Genomic DNA, 26,727 nt, shown 5'->3' with positions numbered 1-26,727 from the left:
CAGACACACACACTCTGATGTTTCTGGATGGACAGCCAGCCTGTTACAGGACTCAAAACAAAGCGAGGGAGCACTACAGGAGGCAGCAGACAGGGTTTCAAAGAGGCCATATGTTCTGTCTGTTCTACTGTATGACGGTGACGAAAAGGCTGGAGTTCGGAGATGAAGAAGACATGTGAGAAATACCGAGGAGAGTGTTTTTCTTCTGTTTGTCCTTCAATTACTCACACGCATATTCAGCATATTAATATAATAGATAGAGTAACAGCAACCAGACCGGAGAGGCTGCCCAGCCAGCATTAAATGGACAGCAACTGTGACAGCTGCTTATTATTCCACATTGACTTTAAAATGAGCAGTCCATGTTATTTATGGACCTCACAAAGTGGGTGGCTGATTGGAGGCAAACACGGACTTTTAAGAGACATGAGTCCAATGTTCCTAACACACACACACACACACACACATACATTGAAACACACAGTGGGGGGTCATGGAAATATGATCTTACGCGTTGGTTGCAACATGAGCTCATTCAGTGTAGCCTAAAAGTCCTAGTATGCTGTAAAGCACTTGCATTATTTTTCAAATCAGTTTGATCTAAAATGGTGACAACAGAGCTCCTTCTTCATCCTGGGCAGCAGTGACAATTCAGGTGAATAGGATTCATTCGTATACACATTGCTGAATGGCAGCCATCACCATGTTGTCACCATCACTATGGCTGCAGTTTGGTCCTCCTCTCAGCTTCTCCTGTCTTCTGGATTCTCTCCTGTAACTAGAGTTGCATCAGTGATCACAAAAGGCAGAAGAGTGTGGGACTTTTCCAGGCAATCCACCAGCAGTGCTGTCTTTACATTCCAGAAAACCATAGAGATTTTGTCGAGATTATGCAATACATCTTGTCAGCAGCCTCCTGTAAGGGCTGTTGTTTCAATTCAGCAGCCTTCTTCTTCATCATAACAAGGACGTCATGGATGAATTTACTGAAGTTGTAAACACCTCAAAACCAACCCGAGCTGAACCGTCTGTGCGTGTACTGCATAACTCTTGTCCTCCTACCTTTGGCATGAACTCATGAATCAGCCCTTGCACACCACAGAATGCTGGAGCTCCTACAATCTGTGACTATCAAACAAGATGCTGTCACTATGTGTAGTAAGTGAGGTGCATTTGAAACATTAAATCACCCTCACACAGACACACAGTATGTTGTGTGACGCAGCATGTCGTGCAGATCATGTAGCTCTGGAGGATTAAGAGTGCCTGCTCCATTACTTCCACTCTTTATTGTTTTTTTTTATCCAGACTAATGGTCATCAGAGGCTGACAGCAGTCTGTCCACATGTAGGCAGGAATCTTCTTAGCCTGCAGATTACACAGATGCTCTGACTTTACTTTCGCCCCCAACCCCACCCCACCACCCCCACCTACATAGTAGAATATGTCAGTGAATGAAGTCATATTTTAACAGTACACTACACCAGAGGAGCAGATTGCTATGCTGACTAACAGAGTGACAGATGATTTGAGCGTCTCGCTGCTGAGTGACAGCAAACTGTCAGGGCTTTTTGTGTGTGTGGCTCTGCTGCCGTCTTTTCATTTCAGATGCTGCCAGAGAGGGAGGGGTCCGACCATGCAGCCGCAGTTGAGTGAAAAGGCACCTAGGAGGCATCTTTGAGCTTGTCAGACAGCAGAAATCTAATCCAGACAGCCAAGAATTGGAATTTGAATGAAAAACCCGAAAATAGCAGCTGTCTCTGCATAATTGGAACAAATGGAAGTTGGATGTGTGGCAGAAAATAAAGAAAAAAAAACACAAGAAAACAATTGGGATGTAACGTGACACTATTTGCTGACAGTTACAATAAGCTGGGGACAACCGTGCCACAGGCAGGCTGTTGTTTATAGCTGGGGCAGCTTATAGTTTCTGTCAAACTGCTGCTGATCTCTGCTGTTGTAGGTCGCAATTATGTTCCCCCCTACTATTCCTCCTTCATCCCTTCCTGCTGCCATCCCTCCCCTCCTCCCTTAAACCCCCTTTGGTGTCCTAAGCAGCATTTAATTGTGGAGGGCTGAGCCTTGGAAGGAGTAATCAGATGAGAACAGAGGCACAGGGAATCACGTGGGTATACATTTGCTAACACTGGATTAATAATACTGGCGTCTTGATTGAACTTCAGCTGCTTTCCCTGGCAAATTAGAGATTGGGTGAGGGAGGGGGAGTGGGTGAGCAAAATAGTGACACAGATGGGAGAGGGGGGAAGAGAGTCGCAGAGACATAGGACGATAAGGGGTAGTCAGATGAGAGCCGGGAGAGAAGACAGAGATGGGGAGAGAAGAGGGAAATAGAGAAAGGGAGTTAGAGCAGTGAGAGGGAGTGGGAGGAAGAAAGAGCGAGGATAGGAGGCAGCACAGCGCAGTGCGGGGGGGAGAGAGAGACAGGAAGGGAGAGAGAGAGAGAGAGAGAGAGAGAGATGTAGAGACAGGAAGCCTCTGCTGCTACTGAGCCAGTGAGACGCAGGCAGAAGGAGAAGACGGAGAGAGAGAGAGGGAGAGAATGAGGCCCTTCGGCATCTCCACAGCCAGCCCAGTGAGGGGCTCGAGAGCACTACAGCAGAGAAAATAGTGGGAGGAGAAGCCGAAACAGAGGGAAGAGAAAAGGGAAAAAGACACAGCGATAAAATCAGGAACAAGCTTCAGCGGGGAAAAGGGGGAGTGGGAGGGTGGGACCGGAGAAGATAAAAGTTTTGGAGACAGGAGAAGAGACCTCACATCAGAGTGGATAAAGCCTGCTTTGATGGAAAAGGAAGGAGGGGATTCATGGAAGAAGAGGAGGAAACTCTCTGTGTCCCAGGAGTCCTCCTGTTCCTCTTCTGCCTCTTCTTCTTCATTCTGTGAGGCTGCTGGACATCATCCATCACCATGTTCTCTGACAGTGGGTCTCCGGCACCTGGGGAGCAGAAAGGCTTCAAGCCCCACACCCCTCACTTCATCCCGTGGCTGCGCAATAGTCTGAAGCCTCACCAGAACAGTGACCTGGGACTCAACAGACAGTTGAAACCCAGCTCAGAGACCCGCAACAACCTGACTCCGCTGGAGAGAGCCAAAGGGATTGGTTTCTTCTCTATCCAGGGAAAGGACCGGGCAAAGAAAGGCGAACTTAGATGTAATGGCGTGGGGATGGCGAGGATGCTGCCAGTGGTGCTGAGGGGGCACCACATCCTGCCAGCAAGTCTGGGAAAGCAGAGGGAGGACAGTCCTGCCAGGTGGAACCAGACTAAAGAGCTGGACACAGATCCCAACACACAGAGCAGCCCAGGGGACGGGCTGCAGGGCCTGGGCAACAGCTCCCCCTCCACCGATCAGGACAACCACAACTTTGTCAGGAACCACAGCAGCCGCCTGGGCTTGCGTCAGTCACAGAGTGACGGGACCTCTGTCAGGAAATATGGCCCACTAGTGGGACCTCCTCCTACTCCTGTGCTGGCTGAGGAGTCAAACTGTAAGGAGCCTGTTGTGGTGTGCATGGAGGACAAGAGGGGGAAGGTGTGGGACTACTCCAGCCAGACCACCTGCCGCCAGAGAGACCTCCATTCATCCAGCTGGCTGGGCTCAGACACTCAGGGTCTAATAGAGAGACAGCACGGGTTCAGCTCCAGCTTCAGCTACGTCAATAAACACAGCAGGAACTCTCAGAGCCAGAGGGACCTGACAGCACTGAGGGAGCCACCTGTGGAGGGCTTCAACGGGCCCCTGAATGGACTCATCTTCTCCACTGAGCTCCCTCACAGAAGCCTGGGGTGCAGCACAACTCTGAGAGGTCCCAGAAAGCCGAGACCAAGCTCAGAGTGCATCACGATCCAGGGTCAGAACCAGACGTGGGTGCAGCGGAGACCAAACAGTGAGGGGCAGAGACAGAGAAAGCAGGCCAGCTGCAGCAGGAAGGTAGTTCGAAACCAAATCAAGCGGGTGGTGGACAACCTGGAGCAGGTTCTGAAAGCACTGAGGGACGTCCAGCAGGAAATGAAAGAGGTAACAACCAGTTTTAACATCAGCCATTTCATCTGTTAAACCATCACACTTGCAGTAAATACTGCACCCTCTCCTATATATTTAGACACTTTCCTCTCACAGGAAATGTTATGTGAAAAAACCTTGCGGGCTTTGCACTTACAGATAACAAGCCAAGCTACAAATGCACATCCTCAGCAGAATTTAACATGCATTAAAAAGTCAGCAGCCAGCTCGCAAGAATCCAGCACAATTTGCAAAGTGTTTCTCCAACTCTGTTCTGTCATCTGTTTCCAGTCATACACATCACAGCGCTCATTTCATGCATACATTCTCACAGAGGTGAATGAGACAATAGTTATGCCCCATTTGCCTGATGCATTCAGGGGCTGCTGAGATAATGCTGTGTGACATTATCAGCAAAGACTCTCCTCCACTCTTAGTCTCTCCTCCTCTCATCTCTTCCCCCGCTCTCCCTTCTTATGGACAGATGCTGCTCCAGGCACAGCTGGGGAGCGTCCGACGCTTTTTATAATCCATTTATGTCTGAGTATCTCTGCCTCATCCAGTAAAAGTGACACGCAAAAAAAAAATGCCTCTTGGCATTTGATCTGCATCTGCGAGGGTCAAAGCTTTGCACAAAGAGCAGAGACCTCATCATCCTGGCTGTGACAGTGTTAATAACACACTGATGAAAGAGCATTAAGCTCCACACTGTAATAGAAGAATCCCGAATTTCACAGCACAGATGACAGATCAAAAGGCGATGAGGCACAAGAGAAGACTTTGGTCACATATTTATTTTAAAGACCTGCTTTATCATTCTGTTGCATGAGAAGCAACCCTCTGTTTTGTTTAATAATCAATCATGTTATAAAAAATGTTACTGAAGAGAGAGACTACAGCAGTAAAACCCTTACAGAGGAGTATAGAAAACACCATATCATTCTGATTCAGAACTTCAAGCCAAATAAAAACTTAAAGCTTTAAACTGACTGAGCTCCACAACAAACATCTTTCAACACTCATCAGCACGATACCAGAAGACCTGAGGGGTCAGAAATCGTTGTTTTTAATAAACACTCCCGGGAGCTGCAGATGAAATCCGGGGTCGTCTGCTCTTTTATCTCATCTGAAATCTTGACATTAACAAGCAGCACCTGCCCAGAGTCACTGGATGTGTACATGCACTTCAAAGTAATACGAAATGCCTCCCTCAAAAGCTTCAGCACAAAACACACACAAACAAATCATGTCATCCTTTGACATCAGCAAAGATGTTGTTGAACATAACAATACTTCAGCCAGCATTGGTCCAGGATTTATCTGTGCACATGGAGCAGGTGGTGAGAGAGGTCAAACATTTTCCCCAGTGTAATTTTCTCCAATCTCTCCAGCCTCCATCATCAAACATGTGTGTGTGTCAGCATGACTGAGTCTTTGTGTTAAGCCGTTGAGTGTGTGTGTTTGAGCGTTTTACATGTTCTGCACTGATAAATCCATCTAGACAAATATGCCTCTGTGTGATTTATTATACAGCCTTATTTTTACCATCCAGTCAGACTTATTAGATGAGAACCACATTTTTCATGAGCATTTTCATCATTTACTGGCTGATTAAAACACATTGAATTATACTTACAGATTAAAGCTGCATGTGGGCTGAAGGGAGAGAAACATTTATTTTTACTACAGAAAACTGAGATTAGTTCTGCATAATTATCAGCAATCAGATTAGAAAACCTGACCATGTAAACACAACGTGTCCAATGTCTGCAGGTCCAGTTCATTATGGGGAACTCTGCCAAGAGTCACTTAACTAATGAGATGATCAAGTTGTTGTAAAGTTAAGTTACTGATACTTGATAGATCAGGAGTCCTAGATAAAAATGACAGGATGCATAAGGAGGTGCTGAATGGATTGTCTACATGGAGAGTCAATCAGTGTTCACATACCACCACACCCATGAAACAAAACAAACCAGTGTGATACAGAAACTGAAACACACATAACTGTGTGTTCATTTTTTTTACTTGTGAGTTCAGGCTGAAGGCGTAACTGTTTGTTTTTACAGCCTGAGCAGTTTCTCCTTTTAAAAGTAAACTGATCCACACATGTAGAAACAATGGAGTGCCCTGTTTTCTATCCTTTACATCTGTTTACGATCATCATCATAACCAAAGAAAGCTGGAAGTGGACTCCAAGTGAAGCAAGCAGATTAAAGAGAACTGCTCCAAGTATTACAAGTTCTTTAAAAAAAAAATTAAGTATGACTCAAAATGAGAGATGTAGTTCACTAAGCAGTTTCACACACATGAAATGTTCTTTATTTTCTAAATTCAAGGCATGAGACTTCTCCTCCGTGTAGCTAAAATTTAGTTTCTTATAAAGACTCTGTCTGTCTCAAATATTTACACACAAGAACCTGTTTTTGGATTTTCTCCTGACAATCACCTAAACAGGTGATTCTTTTCTCTGGAGCCTCTTATGGAGGTTAACTGGGCCATTAAAGTGACTGCATCTATCAATATCGTATTGTATTTTCTAGGTGGTGCAGCAGATTGACTACCTAACCTCGTCCATTGATCTGAATGAGGAGGAGCAGCAGGAGGCTGGAGGAGACAGCGCCAAGCCTCCCAGCGACAGCAGCTACAGTTCAGGTTCCAGCTCCAGTGAGGCGACAGTAGGCAGCACCTATCGGAGGCCGTCAGAGAGCTGGCCAGGCACTGTGGACTCCTGTGACACCCACAAGAGAGATCATCCTAACAGAAGCCAGTCTCCACCCAATGTGCAGCTGTGCCCGATAACCTCTGGGTTTTTGTCAGAGAGGAGTCGAACTCTGCGCATCACTTGCCGTCTTGGGTCGTCTTCCAGACAGGGTGGGCTCCAGCCAGTCACCAATAACGCCATTACATCTAATCTTCATAACCTCACCAGCGACATCCACAGTCTGTCTCCACAAAGACACCTCCCTGTCCGGCCTCCCACCCCTGGTCTTTCCCCTCTCACAGTGAACCTCCATCACCCCAGCAGCCCCACTTCTCAGCCTCACTCCCCTGTGGCTCCTTCCTCCATCAGGATCAGTCCTGTCTCCCCTTCCTCCCCTCTGTCACCAAAGCCACCACCTGCCCTTAGCCCTTCTGTCAATGTAAAGACCAAAGTGGGATCTTATCGGACCCCACAAAGCTTTCTCCCATCTGCTGGTCCACTCTTTCCATCATCCACCCTGCCTCCGTCTGCCAGCTGCCCACCCACCGACTCAGAGACTCAAACATCCACTGACAGAGAGAGGCGAGCATCTTCTGCAGGACATGCAGCCACAGCTAGACTACCTACGACACAGGGCCGCAGAGGTCGCAAGCCTCCACCTTACCCCCACCACAGACTCACTGAACACACAAAGAAAGTGAAGGAGCCACGCAAAGTTCCTCCGTACCCCGAGAAAAGAAGGCTGCTCTCGACCACAGTGTGAGATGACGCAGCAGGAGGGGGAGGCTGATTGAACAGAGCCACATTCACAGCACCAGCTATGAGTCTGCGAGCGAGCAGAGGGTGATTTAATGCTCTCCAAGTCGAGCTGAGACCAAGTTTCCAAGGTGACAAGACGCAGACGCAACCTGGGGTGAGTATATGTCCTAAAGAGCAGTCTGGTTATGCTGATGTCCTTTACCCCTCTTTAGATCTCCAGAGTGCCTACAGTGAACATACACAGGGCATTGGAACATCTGTCTGGGTAACAAGAGCCTCTGTACAGATGTTCACTCTGCACCCCAGCTCTCAGACCCCCACAGACTGCACAGTAACAGGGCAAAGGAGAAGGCCTAATTAGATTGAAATGTAACTGTAATTATTGCAAGACGACAAGACAAAGAGAGAAATTATTTCTTATAGCGCACTTCAGGCCATGCAGCCAGACGCGTTCACTCACATGTATCAGCATCGTCTGGGGAGGATAATTGCTGTCAGGAGTAGTCATGGTATAATGAGACCTCAGACTACTTTGGCTCAGCAGTAGGAAAAAGCACATGCGGGGGAAGCGAGGTCAGAGATCTGTGATAGATCCAGAGACAAAAAAGGTCTCGAAATATGAAAAAACTTAGCAAAGACGGATAAGAATCAAATAGGCTGAGCTGCTCTGAACTGACTGGGTCACCAGCTCAGCACCGAGGGTGCCCATCAAGGGAGTCAGGGGGCAGCTGGCCATTCGCTGTACCCTTCACCGAGCCCCTGATGTTATAAAAATCCTATCTCCTTTGCTGCCTCTGGCTTGACCGACCCGACCACATTCTCCATCTGTTCCCCTCCAAATGTCATGAGATGCAAAGAGAGAGAAATAGGGGGCAGGTGTGTGAATGAGGAAAGAGAGGGCAGCAGACACAGGAATGCCAGCCGGATTGATTACATAAAGACAGCAGAGCCAATCGATGGCTCATTCATTTAGGTCATCCGATGCTGTCCTCTCTGTAATGATACTCTGGTTTGTTTCAGTTTTTTTTTGACAATGAGAACAAAAATATTGAGTTTAGATTTTTGAGAAAAGGCTCCAGATTTCCCAAAACAGCTCGACAGTGTGGGTTTTTGAAAAGCATAAGAGATTTATGCATATGTGCTGCTCCAGAGAGGATTTCCAACACATGTGGGATTTACTCATACTTCACAGGGCCTCTGCACCAACATGGGGCTTTGTGGTTTATTCGTAAATGTAAGAAAATTTTATTGAGAGATTTTTGATTTTTTAAAGCTAGAATATCAATATGTTTGAATACGTTTGCCTGCATACAAGCTTCAGAAAGAGCTGACATGGAGCCACATTATGTCAGATTAAACATATGGTGGTCACCTCAGCACATTAAGGCTTGAATTTCACCAGAATAAGAGGAAACCGTATTAAAAGTGTTGAAAATCACAAGTCACGTTGAGAAAGAAGAGTTATGAGGGAGATAATCCCCACAGATGAACATCACTTAATTGATGCTTCAGGTTATTAATTAACTAATGTGATGACATCATTTCCAACCTCTGTAGTCCCATATGGCCACTTAATTAACTTTGTCTTGTTTAAGAGATGTAAAAGCCTAGAAGTATAGGCTGGAATTCACAGATGTAATTGGTGCCGTAGTATAAAACACAGCCGTTATTTCCCACATCTAACCACCTACCTGCTGGAAGTGCAAAATTACCAATGCATTTCTGTGTTTTTAGACTCCTTCCTGCAGCTCTTTGTTGATCATCATACCTGGGACATCACTGCTGCATAGTGAAACTAATATTAGGTAATATATTCTGACAAATCTGTCACACAAAATACCAGCAAACCTACTTGTTATAGGGAAAAGTCTAATAAAACAACAAAATGCAGTTTTTCCTTTCATCATATGTGACATACAACCCACACAGAGGAGATGTTTTAAAGGGGACAACAGTGGATCAACCAGCTATCTGCTGCTAGCGTGGCTAAAAATGTTTCTGATAAAAGCTCTTTGATGCATGCCATCCTAATCTAGGCCAGTTCTTGGCAGGATAGTGTAAATAAATTTTCCTGATGGCTGTACCGTGAGGGGGAAAAGTTGAAAGTAAACCTCTCTTCTGGTGCCAGATGGTAAACAGTAGTGATATGTGTTAGGCGTTTGGATGACAGCATAGAGGCAGCTCTGAGTCCCACAGACAGAGCCAGCTGATGGTAAACAATGAGCCATTGTGCAACAGAGATGCATTACTCGATGGAACAACCAGCTCGAGAACAAAGTGTCAAAATCTTTTTCCAGCAGGCCACAAAACTGAAAATAAGTCTGAAATAGTCACAGTGTTTTTAATTACCAGCAGAAGAATCTGTGGGAGTCTTCCTTGCACAGCTTGTTGTGTTGAGACTAAGTGCTACTACACGAGAGATGCTCTGCAAGTAGAGCTCAGATGTTTCATATTTATGGCTGTAATATACATTAAAACACATGCTTAGGTCCAGATAGACATCTCGTGATAGACTCTAAACTGATGCCAATTAGAGGACAATGTAGCTTTTCTCTGGGCTTAACATAAGAATAATAAATCCCCCCTGACTCTATATCTCTATAAGCCCACAAAGATCAGCGCTCTATACATTCCCATATGTGCCTGTGGATTTACTAGATCCTCCCTGCAAAGCCTTTCTCCCCCAGAAATTAAGAAGAAACAATGGAAGCTCTTTATCTCATGGAAACATTTATACAAGGACAATATATGTTAATTGAGAATGCTCGCAGAATATATTTTGAGGCAAATTTTGCTCATAATAGTTACATCAATATAAAGTTTGCAGAGAACTTGTCTCGTTTCCATTCTGCTTACGAACTGGGTTTTAATCATGAATATATTAGTGCTGTTATTTAGATATGATGGAAGCATACAAATGTTCTCTGCCGCGTTCGTTGTGGCCCCGGCTCCGACAGCGCTCAGAATATTTAATGCTTTGGTGTCTGCTCTCAAATTTCTCCTCTCTTTTCATGTTTACCCTTTAACAAGGCCGTGAGAGTTCAATCAGATCATGACTGACATAACGAGACAAAAAACATCAAGTTCAGAACAGTGACGACACGTCTTTATTGAAAACCCCATCATATTTCATCATGAATCAGAACGATCAACAAGTAAAACAAAAAAATGTACAAAGTAACGTAAGTAATGTGTATTGGTTTTTCTATGTGGTCAGGATCCGGACGTGACTATTTCCTGAGGGAGCCTTGATGGTGACAAACCAACTTCAAAGGAGACGAGAGAAACCACACCCAGACCAAAAGCAAGGTACAAATATCATCCACAGAATCCTCAAATCTGCAATAAATCTCCACAAACTCATCCTCTGGACACTTGAAGGGGTGGATCAATGTAAGGCAGATAAAGGCGGCACTGCTCATAACATGAGAGAGAAAGGAGAACACAGAGGGAAGGCGGTGAGGGTGGGACCTGTAATAATGAAGCACTTCTGAAAACCTGCACAATATCCTCGCTGATCCACACATGTGGCACCGAGAGATGAAAGCAAGGGGTTCAAGAGGGACTTGGGAATATGTGCAGGCATCTCTTTGCTGAATGTCTTATCATCCGAACAGGTGTGCATGCCTCATACTGCAGGACTGTGAGGTGCCTAATTACAATGATAATGATTTCAGATCTAAAAACACTGTAAAATCTTCGATGTGTCCTGTATATGCTTCTTCTAATAACACGATAAGTAGCTGCTATCTGCTCCGTTGCTTCTGGCCAAAAAAAACAAGCAGGAAACAAAAATGTATCACAAGAGGTCCTGATTGGTGATTTGGGAGGATCAAATGTGGTGCTTACAGTTATCTGGAAGAGATAAACACAGAGAGAGAGGGAGGGAGGGAGACTGAGGCGCTTCTCTCAACAGCCGCTCTGAGGAAAATGTACTTGTTTATGTGTGTGATGATGACGATATAGGGGGATTACTCACTTTCCTCTCAGGATTACACAGATAGATAAATCCAGCCCTAGTCTAAATATGTTATCTATACTCAACAAGGCCCCAGACACCAATCCTCTATACATTCACATGCAGTCTCAGCGGATCAGAACCTCATTATACCCTTACAGGAGCTAAGAAATAACTATGGAAGCACTTTATCTTCAGGGCAGAATTTTAACTAGGGCAAAAATCTCAATTTTTAATCTTTTGTCCCACGTAGTATGAATCCACTATGGTAAGGAACTAACAGATAATTAATGTATTGAGTGCTCTTGAGGCAACTTCAGTATCGACGTATTTCAATACACTCAGGAAGACATCCATTCTTCATTGAGCTGAAACACTCTGACTCGGAGCTGATCAATATGCTCTGATTGGTCAAAAAGTCACGACTTCCAAACAATTACAGCTCATCGCGTTGCGTCCGTCCAATGGCGGTCAGCTTGGAGAGTTGAGCGTTGAACTTTCCGTCCTTGTGGGTCACTGGAGGTCAGGAGAGAGAACAAATTCACACTAAGACAATATTACAGCATAAAACAAGGACACACCACCCCTTTTCTGCCTGAAAACAGCATCCTCCACCTGCAGAGCTGCACAGCCAGCAGTTTCAGGCCTGTGGTCCCACCTAACCTGCAGTGCCTACTGGCAGGGAAAGTAGCATCAGCAGATCAGGGTCTGTAGGATTCGCCTATAGGTACGAGTTGCTGTAACTGTGGCACTGTGTCACCTGCACATGTGTCAACTGCTATAGGTGCTGTTTGTGTGTTTAAGGTGTTAAATATGGAGTCAGAAAAACATTTTAATTTACTGCCAAGTAAGAAAGTAATTTGGGTATGCTCAGCTCACAGCTGTCCTTCAGAACACAGTGGAGGAGTGATCTCATGTCCAGGAACATTAAAACATTTAAAGTAAGAACAACTCAGACAGTCTGCAAAAATGTTGACGTGCCTTCATAAATACTGATGTCTAACAACATGCTCTTAACACTGCAGGTTTGAACCAATGCTGAAATATTAATGATGCATGCATACATTATTTTTCTGTTTGCACTCTTATCATTCCCAAAAATGGCTCGTCTTGAGAGAAAGTACTTCCCAACGTGGGACATAGGCATGTGCTTAGACAGCTCACAAAGGGAAACAGCTAGCCTCCCACTTCCTCTAAATCTTAATAATTAAATGTTATATGTGATTGACTGAACCCATACTGAAACTGAAATGTTGAAGAATTCGTTATGTTTGGTTCATTAAATTCAGCTTCTAAATAAATGGAAAGAGAATGTATTCATGATAAGTTCTTGAGCGTTTCCAAGTATTTAATGTCGTACAAACAATGCCTGTGAGCATGAATTTATACCAGCAAGAGGAATGGTGTTTGATCTGACTAATTATTTTACAGAGCACACACACAAAACACACACAGAGGCTGTGCAAAGTGTTAAAAATTGTGTCTTTTAGTGCAAACCTACAGTTACGTTCCTGTCCTGTAGGTGGTGCAGTTTGGACACTTACAGTTTCCCTTGTGAAGACTCTAACCATGAACCTAATAGATGGTTTACTTGCAGGCTGATGCCTGACACACTTTGCAACTAAAGTAAAATGTCATTTATACACTGTACTACAGTTCCCTGGTAATCATGACTGCAAGTGTTTTTGTCTGATGGGATTATCCTTAAGTCTGTGATAGTTGCTGTAAGCCCCTGTACTGTAGTGTCTAATCTGCTGAAAATGGCGGTTACAGTAAATTACTGTTTGGTGTGACTTGTCAAATCTTGCTAATCATAGTCTGGAACTGAAGCCACGGTGGGGATTTGTGCAGAAGCTGAAAAACAACAAATAATGCTACAGGGACAAATGACAGCCCACTCACAGCTGGTGCATATGCTTTAGAGGGAAGTCAGCAGGGAACTTGCAACGTGACGGAGGAGGGGGGGGGGGGGGGGGGCACAGGGGGAGGGAGGCGGACAGAGAAAGAAAGAGAAACTGAGGGAGTTGATTGAAATACAATCAATTTCTCACCTGTTGATTCTCCAATGGTAAACTCCTCTGGCCTCAAAGGCACGTCACTCTGTCCTGCTGCTGCTGTCTGAGACTGTGAACATACATCAGGAGGGGGGGGGCGGGGGGAGAGGAAAAGAAACAATGAAGAAATAAAACAGGACAAGAGGCACAGATGACATTTTATTTTAAAATGCAACAGACGGACCAGGGAAATATGAGGATGTGACGGCAAGGTCAAGGAGATATTGTGCGCGGTGGGTGGCAGGTGTGTTTGTGTATGCGAGGTTATTTTTGTCTCATCATTTAGCCAAGTTATTTTCTGTGCATTTGTCTTTTGCTTGCAGGGCACGGAGCCAGAGCAGGAGGAGGAAACATGTGCTCTCACTAATGACAGAGTGTCAGGACTGTCCTTGTGGGGGGAAGGAGGCGTGTCAAGGTGTGCTCCGCTTCACAGACGACCACATCAGACACGGTACAACTCCACAAAGCGGCTGAGCTCAGACAAAGTCCAGACATTAACCTTCCACCAAACATTACATGCAAAGACGTGAGTCCGAGTGTGACTGTCAAAAAAACAAATAAAGTTTTACTTCGTCTATCTCGGTTTGTATTAGTTTGTCAGTGTTGGCGGCTGAGGTAATGGCTGAAGCCATCCAAGAGGACAAATGATCGAAAAAATGTACAGAAGCATGCAGAGCACATAATGGGAGTCCATGAGGAGTATAGTAAGTATTAGAGGAGGGTGTGTTTTTTCAGTTCTGCTGAGAACTGTGTGCTCAGGTACATTCTGTCTCTCAGGTAATGATCAATCTTTAGCATGTACAGGAATCCTGCAGTGTAGGACTTATGGAGCTATTATATAGGCAAAATATAAAGTGAAAGACAAAATTAATCAAGCAGAAAAAAATATTATATTTATTGACAATTTAAGAAATAGATCATTGAATTGAAGTGTTTAGAGAAGGCCTATTAGCACAAATGGAACACGGTTTAATCACCTGTAACTGCCTTTCATTGCCTTATAATGAGCCCTTCAGTCTTCTACTGTGGAGGCCAGGATGGTGCACCACCACAGTTCTACAGTAGCCCACAATGGACAACAACAAACTCTGACTCTAACGTCGTTATGTCGGTGTGGTTTGAAAAGAGACGAGAAAGTTATAATCAGCTAACAAGATCCTGTGTGTGGATTCTGGCTACATTTAGGAAATATGTAAGAGCATTACGCAAACACTATCTCCTGTTGCTTACTTGTTTGAAATCCTGCAGCTTTGTGGGACATTCTGAATGTTGTAATGCAGTTTTTGTCAGCATGCCATTCTAACATCACCCGGCATCCAAATATCATTTCAGCTCCCAGGTGGTGCAGAAATTTGCTCTTAACTTGAAGATGGAAATTATTTTCTAGGACAACAAAATAAAGTCCAGTTTTTTGATGCTTTCCAGGACATGTCTCTGTTGTGTTCTCTCTTTGTGGTAAAAAGCATGTCATTGCATGTGTGTGTTCTGAACTTCAACTAGAGATGCAAAGAGCGCGCTGTGTGTGTCTGTTATAACACCAGTCATCTGTTTTTTTGTTTCTTTGGCCAAAGCATTCTTTACATGTAATTCTATAGGGGGGGGACAGCACGCCACTTCACACACAGTCGAGTTGGCAGGAAGATAACTGCTGAGTGGACACGCATCACTACCTACTTGTAATTTTATGCACGAATGTTTCCACAGACACTCAGTTGAAATCTCACTTATAAGCACAGAATGTCTGTCTATGTGTCTGTCTATGTGTCTGTCCCTGACTTCCCCTGATAATCACTGCTCGGATTTACATGTGGTGGCCAACAGAGCTATGAGCCTGGCTCGCCTGGTCTGTCACAGACAGATGTAATGTCACTGGGCCTTTGGTTCACGTCAAGATTATTTCTATAGGAACTTCTGATTTTTGGCTCAGAAGTCAAAGTGTCGAAGGTGACCGCGGTATAGCAGCTATATGATCTAGAACAAATATAAGAAGCAGGAGAAGACAGAGAACTCCCTGTCTTCTCCTGTCTCCCTGACTCTGACACATGTACTGCTGTGCTGCTGGTACATGGCTGGATGGTCTATTATATGCAGGCTATGCATAAATGTCCATCATCTCTGTTTTCCCTTTATTTTCTGACACTTGTGCAGATTCTATAAAATGATTTTGGCCTTAGGAATCAGTAGCTTTAATCTCTAAACTGACAGGCTGCCTCTAACAGCACAGAAATACCAAACAGAAACTCTTTACTACGGATCGCCTTTGTTAGGCAGCACAGTCCTGTGAGCATGTTTCTGTCCAACGCGAGCAGCATTCAAACTAATCACTCAGTGGGAGAAAAGCTGCGGAGCAAAGCCTCAGAGGGTTTGTGGTGTGTTGCACCAACTGTGGTGCAGTTTGGCAGGAAGACAGATCTGCATTGAAATCTAGGTTTCACCTTCCTCTGAATAAAAAGAGAGGCAAATGTGACAAATGTGATGTTGTATGAGGTTACTTTAATCCCCATATTGGATGGCTGAATGCCATTATTGATTTTATTATATGAAACTCAGCAGAAGGGAATAAAATCCATCAATTACTACAAACTCTTTTTTTTTTATTCAGCTGCTGGCCAGCAAGCTGTTGATCCCTGCTGATGACCAGGATCAGGAGACAACTTTAAAACTAATTAATGCCAACATGGCTGCTAAAAGCCAAAGTCATTGTGTTGCTTTATACTTACATAGGCATTGGCGTATTCAATTTTGGTTCCCTTGAGTTCGGCTTTGAACTGAGTGAAAAACAGGTATGATTTCCCCTGAGGCCTGGCAGAAATGAAAAAGAAATATTTGTTATCAACATTAAGTCATTAGCATACATTCATTCGCTTGTTAAGCCTGTGTCACACACGAGTACATTTAGACCACGATGTTAGAGGTCTGATGGGTTGTTTTTCCTCTGCAACTGTCACGATTAACTAAAATCAATAAGGTGACTCAGTGAGGAGGCACAGATGGGACATATTTGCAGGGATGACACATTTAGCATCGGGGTCACCGAGCTAAAGTAGAGTCCTATCATAGACAGCCCCGTACGTGTGTGTGTGTGAGGCCTGTCTTCTATATTTATGCACACCAATATAAGTGCAGTTATTAAACTATATTCAGGGACACAGGGGGTTGTCTTGGAGGATGTGTCCCACACATACACACACAGTGGATTGGCATCTGCAGGATGATTTAGTCGACACTGAAGCACATTTTATTCTTTTCCAAGTAATATCCCCTGCAAATTTAACCGCCTTTATTTTCTTCTAAATTATAGCTGTAGTTAGAAATCCTTTCACAACGTTGCTGCCTTTGTGTTTAATGAGTTTCTATGTCTAAAAAAACCATCATCCTCTGATAAGGAAATTTACACACACACACACACACACACACACAGAGACCATAATTACAGATGCATTAAGTATAGCACTCATATAAGTGGTAATGGATGCATTATATCAATGAGTGTCTTCACAAAAACAGAACAGCATGACTGTGTCTATGTGTGTGTGTGTCTCACCTCCACACAGAGCAGGAAAACAGTCTGTCATCATCACTCAGGCCCACACTCATCAGCCATTGCTGGTTTACGGAGAAACAGAAGAATATTCAACACGTCCAAAACCAGCTGTACTCAATAATCAATAATATGATGCCAGCATTGAGAGAGGCAGAGACACTCACCTCATTGGTTCCCCCTTGTGAGGCATACGTGAAAGAGCATTCATACTCCCTCTGTGTTAGAACAGTGAAATACAACACCAGTAAGTGCAAAGTTAGAGACGCATATGACTTTTGAATTCTATCAGTTACATCAAATAGACTTTGCTGACCTGGCAGTGTTAGTGTGTCAGTGTCGACTGAGCAATGAATGAGAAATTTAACTTTCACAACATCACAAAGGGAAAGACAGCTCACTAACAAAGATGGAAGCCTGATTACAACGTAGAATCTCAGAGGAATCAGAACGGGTGTAGCTGCTGCTGCCGTCAAACATGTTCCACATCCTTGATAATGTGCCAAAGGCCAGAACAGCAAATTCACATTAACTGGCCAGGCACACCAAGAGCCACCATTAATGTAGTTTCTTATGATGAGATATTTAAAGAATGTGCAAGAACTAATCTGATATGCATGCTGTGTTATTGTTTTGCCAGTTTCTGCACACTGTCAATGACTAAAGAGAGATAAATATGATTACTTCTAACAGTCAGTGAGTAGACGCAGTCATTAATGCACAGACGTCGGTTTAAACCTTCACATTTATTCATCCAATCAATGGAGCCGTTGTGGCTCTCTGGCCTCGACGTGTCAGCCTCTCACAGGCCGTGTCGTCATCAGGCTGCGACTACAACTAACCTGCGGAATGTAGTTTTTCCACTTTTGTTGTCCAAAACACAAAATTTAACACATCCTAATGAGAGAAGTACATCTCTTCAGCAACAAAAAAAATGTCAACGATCATTTTTTGCGTTTGTTGTGGCAATTATCGACTAATTCGTCAACAATAGAGCGAAATGCAATCCCATACACAGTCGATTTCGACTTAATTAAAATTCAAAGCGGATGGGGCCCATTCAGTCTTAGTATAATTGTAGCTCTGTGTCTAGGTGGTGTTGTTCAAAGGGTCCACTCGGTAAAAATAAAGACACTTATTGCGGTTACTTACAATTCCCTCAGAGAATGTGTGCACCACTCCTCCAGGTTTAACGTTGAACTCCACCGTCTTCGTCTGCTCAGCAGAAGCTTCCGCCGGGACAGACGCTGCAATCAGCGCGTATACAAACAGAAACGCCACATTAAAAGCACAGAAGTTACTCATGTTGGCCTCCTCTTCCTCCTCTGCTGTGCAGTGTGTCTGTGAGCAGCAGCCCGGCTCGGCAGGTTCTCCCGGCGACTGTGAATGTCGTCACACGGTGCGTCACACGGCAAAGAAAGATAAAACGAAAAAAATACAAATAATTTAGTAAACATCAATACGATTTGTTTTAACGTAAAAACAAGTTTTGTTTGCTCGTCTGGTCGTCTTTAATGAGAGATAGACTATATTTAAGTATAAGTAGTATACTTAAATATAGTAGTAGTAAGTATAAGTACGTAGATTAAACGAACTCTGCCATGTTTGGCCACACGGTGTCGCCCTTTCTCATCCATATGTGTACAGTATTATCTCTAAAGGATGGTAGTGTCTGAAGAATGTCTGAATCCAGTTTAATGTATCAACAAATGCCCCAAATAAACATTTATATTCGTATGTAACTAATATTAACTTTATTTTAAAGTACAATGTTGATTGTTGCGTTCTCTCTTTCAGGATACAAATTTATCTGGAACCCTATGTTGTCAGGAGGGTCTTCCACTAAATACCAAAAACCCACTGAGGTCACATGTCGGCAGATCCGTCTCCATGGTAACAAGGCAAACTGTGTGAGAATCAGAAGAATCAGAATCAGAACCAGTGGAGGTACTTATTTGATGCATTCATACAGAATGAAAAAAAAATTAACACACAATAATTTAAAATACCATAAATACCATAGATGCTATGTCTTCCAGAACATCATCCAGACAACATCCAGAAAAAGCTGCACATTAGGGGGAAAAAAATCTGTGAATGGGTGTTTTTAGTGTTTTAGAATAGCCAGAGCATGGTGTGTGTGTGTGTCTGTGTATTTAAGTGTGTTTGGTTTCTCTGTCTCACTGTCTGGCTGCTTCCCAGGATGTCTCGCCAGGGATGTCATGTTCAGGTGTAAGGGTGAGAGGGCAGAGTTCACATCCCGTCTTCTTAAAATTTATGAGTTGCTATCAGATGACACTAACATCTCACCATTACAGGATCAGTCTTTCCTCACTGCACAGGTGCTGAATAATCATTGTGTGGTTTATGAGATGGAAGTGGATGAATTGGAAGCTTTTATAGCCCATGTTCCATGTTCTGTTTGCTCGGCTGGCTCATGTCTGAGGTTGCCCTGTCTGTTTTACACAATGACTCCACAAATCACACACATACATGCAAAAGCCTGTAACATGTTCCCATAACAAATGTGTCCGTGTACATTTTCACAGTAGAACAATATTTTGTATGCAGGGAGACGCCAGCAGCAGTCTCATGTCTGCACGTCTGTGGGGGCACAAAGCGTCCTCCTCATCGAGCGTGACGGTGAACAGATGTTTGGTACGAGAGGTGAAACCCTAACAGTGTGTGACGCTCAGGTGTAAAAGCCATAAAACAACAGGAGCAACATTCAGACCGAAAATAACCACAGCAACCTGTCCACCCTTCTCTTCACCCTCCTCCTCCTCTTCTTTATCCGGACCACCTCCCCGTCCAATCCTATTTCCCCAAGTCCAAAAATAATACAATAACAGGATTAATAACAGCATGCTTTCACTCAGGCAGCCTGCTGAGTATTTAGGTGTTTACACTGCGGCTGCAGGAGGAAAAGTACAGCCATCATTAGACACACATTCTTCTTCTTCAAACAGGGTGAGCTTTAGAGTGTCTAATGATGTGTGACTGGTCAGATTCAGTGTGCCCTTGTCCTGCCCAGGTAAACATGGTTTTCTCTTTCAAATGGCTGTGTAACTCCATCAGGAGAGAAAACATCCAGTCATTTCACCTCAGCTCACACAAACAGCTGTAGACAAACCACTCAACCCAAAAGCAAACACAGACAGAGAAACACAATATCAGCGTCAAATCATCTCACTAATGATACAGGTTGATGTTCCAGACTTTACTCACTCAACAGGGACCAAAAGCCTTCAGTGGATATGAGTGTCTTACAGTTTTTTTTTTGTCGTCTTTTTTCGTCTTTTTTTTTTGAACAGCTGCTTTCCAATCTGTTCATCTCAGCTCAAAATAATACTCAGCACAGGATTTTTTTTCTACACAACAGTTTGGCTGACTAACAGAATGATTACACATCTCTGGTCTATTAGTCATTGTTGATTATGTTCCTATGTATCTGTTAATGGCGCTGAGGTGTGAATTCATATGAATCTGTTGAATTACCTCTGATGGATATTCTAGCATCTGAATAATAAGGTTTATTATTACACCTCAATGCACACACGGTGTGTCCTATTTTGTCAACAAAACTTTGTTCAATCACAAATGAAGACAGAAATCAGAAATTCAACTTAAAGCTTCACTTAACCTTTTATGACATATGGATTTACTGTTTATATGAAATGTAAAAGGGTTAATGTGTGACAAATCTGATGGTTCAACAAGAACCCTGTAGAAGTTATTGAAAGTTTCACACACACACACACAGAACGTTGTTCTCTTATTTGACAAATTGTAGTGGAGACCAAATTAGAGCTCAAGGAAAGTGAAAGGTGGGCACACAAAGTCCAGACTTACTTTTTCACATTAGAGAGTTCCACAATTGGACACTTGACGCTGGGCCCATAGGACTCCATATTAATATGCCTAAGTCCACAGCATAGATAAACATGTTTACAGCCTGGTATAAAAACAGCCTGGTGTCTGTGGGTTATGTTCTTGTTTATGCCACCTTCAAGTGACCACTAAATCAGTTAATGCTGCCATTTTGTCATTTAAACTGCAACCGTTTCATACAGCAGACATAGACTGCAGTCTAGCCTGTTGGCTCTGACACTTGTTGACTGACAGTCTCAGACGGTCAGCCCTTTGGCCACAGCCGCACAGACGGTCAGCCCACGATAAGAATGGTTTAATGGCGGAGCCACTGATGTCAGCAGTTTGCAGTTGGGTTTTCCTAGCCGTCAGTGGGATCTGTGGAATTTCTCCCCTCCTCGCCATCTCCAGCAGGGGCGACCAGCAGCTCTGCACACCCTGCAGGATTAGCACGTCGGCCAACCCTGAGCAAACAGCACCTGGAGTGGCGGAGGAGGCTCTGCCCTGACCGTCCGTAACACTCAGATTCACATCAGTGGTTCACCTCTGGGCCTCCCTGCCCAAAGATGGAGTGGGCTCAGAGGAGAGGCCATGTTTGGGGGGAGAGGGGGTTCAAGCTCAGGGTGTTGTGTACATACAGTACAGGAGGTGATGCATATCTCATCTCTGATACTTTTTACCACCATCATGAAGAAATAATACATGGAGATGGTTGCATTCATGCTTATAACTTTCACCATGACGATGTGATGGAGGGCGACCGGGCAAACTGTGAATGGGCCACAGTCCGTGACCTCAGCTGAAGCTGCTTCCTTATTCATCAAGGAAATTATCCCTTTTACAAGAAGCACAAAAAGCTTTCTGTTGAAGCACCAGCCACTCATGTTTAATTCTGACAACATGACAGCCTAGGTTTACTTAGCTGAAGGTTTTTTGGTTATTCAAACAGATTAATTACAACATGAGGCAATGGATTTGTGCTGGATGGCAAACAGAAGGAGCAAAGAGGAAGTAAAGTTGTGATTAGTTATACATTTCCACACACACACCAGACACCAGTGTCCCTTCTACATCCAATGACAAAGTGTAAACGGAGCAAGACGTTCCAACATGGAGTTATTACCAGATGAATAAATGTTTTCCCAATCTGTCAGCCACTCTAACAGGCTCATAGTGTGTAATGCTGTGTTTCGTTGCTGCCATTTCCGAGACATTAAGTGCAATAATTTCAGGTATTTCTCTGAGGAGTGTTATTCCAAAAGCACTCAAGAAATGTGCCACACTCAAATGGTTCCCAGTGTGTGTTAATGGGCAGGAGGATGACATCATGTTGTTCAATTTATCCTATAAACAGTGATTATTTCCAAGTACAACATCAATCATTAGTGTCATTTTGTTTTTTTTTTTAAATTCAAATTACATTTATTGTAAAAAACTCTGCACATCTCTTGAACAGTAAAAAGTCCCCTTCTGTAAAACTGTCTACTCAGTATATATCTATACAGTCACAACATGTCAACATTTAAAAGGGTATAAATTTCCTCTGTTCTGTTTACAAAATAAGCACCAGCTTAATCTGTGCATTGCAACGTTTCAGTCTTGCATTGCTTTAAAATACACTAAACATGACTTTTATTTAAATAAAAAACAAATCACCTGCCCAGGCTGCAACTAAAATACAACACAAATATAAAGATTATTATATAAAGTAGCAAACATCTGCATTACAGAGTAGCAGCAGCAGTACATTAAAAAAATGACTTGGTGTCATCAGTCAGGTCAGCTCCTGTGAAACAAGAGACATCAGAGATGAGCTTTCACTCACACTTTATTTCTGATCACATAAATGAGAAGAATGTGTATCCCGACTTACACGACGATCCTGCAGTTTCTCGCCTGGACGTAGCCTCCTGTGTACCTGATGTCGCACCTCACCTCATTGTTGGAGAAGTCAGACTCCTGGACCAGCTGAGAGGGGTTTACTGTCACCTGGACAAACAACACAAAGAGCTGTTACAATTCAGAAAGATGATTGCACTCCATGCTGCATCTCATTTTACAAATCAGATCTCCAGTCCCACCTTGAGTATGTAGTTTCCAGGTGGCACATCTGTGATGTCAATCCACTGGCAGTCGATGTTGGCATGATACGTATCATAGCAACCAGGACCCAAACCCTGAGACGTAAACAAACCAAGATGATTTCTATGTTTAGACTTTATAACAAATGTATGTATTGACAGATTTGTAATTCTCTTTTATAATTTTTAACATGTCAATGTATTGTAGTGTAAAAATCAGACTAGCTTCTCTTCTAATACAAACTGCTGTCTGCCTACAACACCATATGAAAAAAATGCAACTCTAGATAGTTATGTTTAGCTTGATTGATAACGTAAACTGTGTCAGGGAGCACCATCATGCTGACTGCAGTTCAGTAAATGGACAAGTGTCACAATACTTAAGGGTTTCTACACTTTGAACCTGTGCAAGTGGTATTAAAATAATTGATAAATCTTCAAACAACATAAAAACATAAACAAATGAATAGTTTGATTGCCTAGCAACAGCAATCAAACTAATGATTGAAACTAAGTAGTGAGTGAACTAGCATAGACTGACTTGTGTGTGAGCTGTGCAGGCAAAGCGCCGTCGCACTCCTGGGTCACACGATGTGTCCTCCAGGCAGAAACTGGCTTTGTGTCCCTCGGCGACCTTCTGTCCAGTGGAGACATCCAGCAAGTCATAGTTACTAAAGGCCTCCATGCTGTGGTAATGCCTGGAGAGATTCAAAGCAGGAGGCAAAGGTTAACTTTACTCTAAAGGTATAGAGGAAACCTCCACATGTCAGCCCATATTTAATTTTGTGTATACGTTTTAGCTCTAAAAAGTTAGATACAGTTCTTATTTTTAGGTTTTATTACTGTTGTAGAAATGTGTTGTGTTTTTGTTGTTGTATGGTGTTGTTGTTTGGACTCACTGGTGACAGCTATGCCATTCCCACTCATGCCGGGGTCTCAGTGGGAGGAAGTCTGCTGTTCCCTGGTTCTTCACTCGCTGAGGGAACCTCAGCAGAACCCTGTAGTCGAGGTCTCTCACACTCGGATGATACGCAGACCTGACGGATAATTATCATCTTCATCACGAGCTGACATTTAGACAACCATGAACCACTGACTGCACAGCTTTGGATCAACTGGTTCAACCTTATTTCTTGTTACATCACTAACTCCCTATCACCACCTGCTCCCCAATCACTGCACATACAGTAGGACTCCCCGTCTTTGCTCACTCGCCAGTACATAATGATTTACTGCAGAGGTGGTTTCTGGTCTTGCCTCAGTAGCTTCTGAATTCACCTCAGAAATCCTTTGCCTTTCATTTCAGGGTTTATTTTACTTGGCAATGTGGCTGCTTAGATCAGAGGAGAGAATCTCGGGTGTTTGCCAGGTTTGTGTGCAGCCGCTCTGTCACTCAGCTGCAGAGTCCAAATGGGATGAGGGCCAGCACACATCCTGAGGTGGCAGCCTCAAAGGAATACTGATGGTTATCTTTTAACTGAATCTTTACTTTTATAGAGGAAACATTTCATCACACTGCAAATTAAAATATCTGTTAAGGCCAAAATCGAGTTACTCTGATTCAGCTTCTTTCAGTGTCAGACTTGTTTGTTATTGATGTATTGATGCAGTTTATTGATACCTGGAAAGACAGTTCTCCTCAGCAGCACAGCGAAGTGCATACATCTGTACCCTCTGGATGTAAGAGGCTGCTTGGATGTAGTAAGGGTCAGGAACCAAATCCGGAAGACCTGGAAAAAAATCAAACTATAACTTAACCTAAAGGGTGTGTGTGTGTGTGTGTGTGTGTGTGTGTTAGGTCTCAAGTTTAACAACCGTGACAACAACCAGCTCAGTTTAGAGAACTCTGAATAATATCATATGTTGGTAAATGTGTTCCTCTTTATTTTCATAGTGCATGTCTCATTCTGACATTGTCCCCTCTGCCGGTCTCACCGTTGTGGAAAAACCTGGTTCCATAGCCGGTTCCTGGTGAAGGACGCGTGATCCTGTTTCTGTTGTCTGGTGGATAAACATTATAGAAAACTGAGTTCCTGTGGTGAATACTGTGCGGGTCTCTTGGGTCACTCGCCTCTTCCGTCGTGTGTGATGTATCCTGTCTCCTACGAGGAAAGTGTATTTCTACGGCGTTACTGGACAGCGCTGTGGGAGAGACTCCGGACTCGGATGTGAGTCTGGTCAGTGATTGCGCTCTTTGTACGTTGTGGACACTCCGAGTGTCTCCTAAACTGGTCTGCTGAGGGACACGGCGTGGATTCCCTCCGTCCTCAGCCATGGCGATCCACGGGGATGTGTCCGGTGACCGAGAAGCTGAATCCGAACCTTCAGACCGTATCCTGCCGGCAGAGCTGTGCGTAAAGTCTGGTGATCTTACCGGTGACGCACTGGCCCGCTGTGCACTACTGTCACCCCCTGGTGTACTTCGGCCTCCGCGAGGGATTCCGCTGCCGGAGAACTCTTGGATGGCGGTGGAGTTAGATGATTCCTGGACTGGGTGGTATCGCACAGGCTCTCTGGTGGTTTCAAGGCGCGCCGGTGACTGACTGCGCGTTCCAGGGCGCCCAGAAGCGAGCAAATACTGATCTGCGTCCGCACCAAGAATCGACGTATCGATTGGACTGTGGTCATTCTGTGGAAAGTGGCCCCCAGCTGCGTCTTCGAGTTGTGCCGACCTGGTTCTAGTGGATCGACTGAGTGCAGCAGGAGGGTTGACTGGATTAAAGGGGTTTTTGGTGGTCAGTAAGAGCTGGGTGCGTCTCCTGGTCTGTGCAGGTAAACGATACTGAGTCCCGGTGCTCAATAAACTGTACACCTGACCGTTATTCTCCCACTGGATCCGATGTCTCCACGGTGCGCGTAAATGGTGCTGACCGGTACCCAAACACACCATGACATCCAGCAGGCAGAGCGACACAAACACAAACTTCTCCATGGTACCAATGCGATAACGTCTCTCCAAAAACTGAGACATTAACGACAAAACATTTGAGAGTGACATGGGTGGTGGTGAGGTGGTGTTTTTAATACACTTGACTCCGTCACGCAGTTGCGCACAGCAACACCAGTGAGAGAGGCGGTGGTTTGGGAGTTCGTGGCGTGCCACACACAACCACAGTAAGAAGCTATATACACAACTTACTGCTTAACAAAAAAGTCAAAAGATCAGAATTTACGTTGTGAACATTTTTACACCGTGATAATTTTTCCTCATTAAAATTTTATTTATTTGTCCCACTGAGCACACCGCAGAGAATAAAAGTCCTTTGTGCGTACCGTGCTTGCCTGTTTTCTGGCTGGTCTATCTCCACATTGAGGCCATGTACATCTCTTCACCACACGATGGCAGTGTATCCTCACACAGAGACAATCAACACACTGCTTCTGTGCGACTTAGAATCACACAATTTTGAAGAATCGAGCATTTTCCAGACAATCTAAAAGATCCAGAAACGTCTAGAACATCTGGGCAGTTCAAATTTTAAAGATTTCACTGCTGTATTTTTTTATATTTCAAGAATCTGTCTTATTCTGAATTATTCTTTCTTTATTTCTCTTAAAGCATTATTTTAGTAGTTAACATTCATATTTTCACATCCACACATTGATTTGTTCATCACATTTACTTAGTGGCTGTGCAGTATTTCTGCATTGGTGTGTAAACATTAATAGACACAAAGCATTGCCTGTGTTTTAAATATAGTTTGAATAAATTTCAAACAGTACCACAACATCCACAATAA

General features: G+C 43.9%; 3 protein-coding genes across 5 annotated transcripts; 1 reads left to right on the top strand and 2 right to left on the bottom strand.

The window, feature by feature from the left end:
• Positions 1–2,749: 2,749 nt before the first annotated feature.
• Positions 2,750–10,809, top strand: LOC114434092 (arginine-glutamic acid dipeptide repeats protein). 3 transcript variants are annotated; one of them, XM_028403010.1, is made up of 4 exons: positions 2,750–4,035; positions 6,564–7,079; positions 7,110–7,637; positions 10,701–10,809. In XM_028403010.1, the coding sequence occupies exons 1-3, from the start codon at positions 2,926–2,928 to the stop codon at positions 7,485–7,487; spliced, it is 2,004 nt and encodes a 667-aa protein (XP_028258811.1). In that variant the 5' UTR covers positions 2,750–2,925; the 3' UTR covers positions 7,488–7,637; positions 10,701–10,809. The 3 variants fall into 3 exon arrangements, with proteins under 3 accessions (XP_028258811.1, XP_028258810.1, XP_028258809.1); XM_028403009.1 differs by adding an exon at positions 9,218–9,288 and having other exon boundaries at positions 6,564–7,637; positions 10,701–10,725; XM_028403008.1 differs by having other exon boundaries at positions 6,564–7,637.
• mydgf (myeloid-derived growth factor) lies at positions 10,568–18,421 on the bottom strand. The gene is made up of 6 exons (XM_028403015.1): positions 18,189–18,421; positions 17,204–17,254; positions 17,040–17,101; positions 16,216–16,297; positions 13,493–13,565; positions 10,568–11,957 (listed from the first exon to the last, which is right to left on the bottom strand). Exons 1-6 carry the CDS (start codon positions 18,339–18,341, stop codon positions 11,878–11,880), a joined length of 501 nt encoding a protein of 166 aa, XP_028258816.1. The 5' UTR covers positions 18,342–18,421; the 3' UTR covers positions 10,568–11,877.
• A 3,678-nt stretch (positions 18,422–22,099) lies between these two features.
• Positions 22,100–26,015, bottom strand: loxl5a (lysyl oxidase-like 5a). Its single transcript, XM_028403011.1, has 7 exons — positions 24,923–26,015; positions 24,609–24,717; positions 23,887–24,024; positions 23,529–23,685; positions 22,988–23,083; positions 22,780–22,895; positions 22,100–22,692 (listed from the first exon to the last, which is right to left on the bottom strand). The coding sequence occupies exons 1-7, from the start codon at positions 25,983–25,985 to the stop codon at positions 22,686–22,688; spliced, it is 1,686 nt and encodes a 561-aa protein (XP_028258812.1). The 5' UTR covers positions 25,986–26,015; the 3' UTR covers positions 22,100–22,685.
• Between the last annotated feature and the right edge of the window lie 712 nt (positions 26,016–26,727).

This window comes from Parambassis ranga, chromosome 4, assembly GCF_900634625.1.
Source record: "Parambassis ranga chromosome 4, fParRan2.1, whole genome shotgun sequence".
NCBI classification, from domain to species: domain Eukaryota; kingdom Metazoa; phylum Chordata; class Actinopteri; family Ambassidae; genus Parambassis; species Parambassis ranga.
Note: the sequence above shows the minus strand (reverse complement) of the source record. Positions and strands in the feature narration are given on the sequence as shown.

Bases quoted from the DNA above. Each gene is read 5' to 3' on its own strand.
- LOC114434092 (XM_028403008.1), top strand. From the start codon at position 2,926: ATGTTCTCTGACAGTGGGTCTCCGGCACCTGGGGAGCAGAAAGGCTTC. The intron at 4,036-6,563 runs GTAACAACCAGT...TGTATTTTCTAG, and splicing joins TCCAGCAGGAAATGAAAGAG to GTGGTGCAGCAGATTGACTA.
- mydgf (XM_028403015.1), bottom strand. From the start codon at position 18,341: ATGAGTAACTTCTGTGCTTTTAATGTGGCGTTTCTGTTTGTATACGCG. The intron at 17,102-17,203 runs GTGAGTGTCTCT...TCCGTAAACCAG, and splicing joins CACAAGGGGGAACCAATGAG to CAATGGCTGATGAGTGTGGG. The intron at 13,566-16,215 runs GTAAGTATAAAG...GTATGTTCACAG, and splicing joins TTGAATACGCCAATGCCTAT to TCTCAGACAGCAGCAGCAGG.
- loxl5a (XM_028403011.1), bottom strand. From the start codon at position 25,985: ATGTCACTCTCAAATGTTTTGTCGTTAATGTCTCAGTTTTTGGAGAGA. The intron at 24,718-24,922 runs GTGAGACCGGCA...ATTTTTTTCCAG, and splicing joins AACCAGGTTTTTCCACAACG to GTCTTCCGGATTTGGTTCCT. The intron at 24,025-24,608 runs GTATCAATAAAC...ATTATCCGTCAG, and splicing joins GAGGAGAACTGTCTTTCCAG to GTCTGCGTATCATCCGAGTG.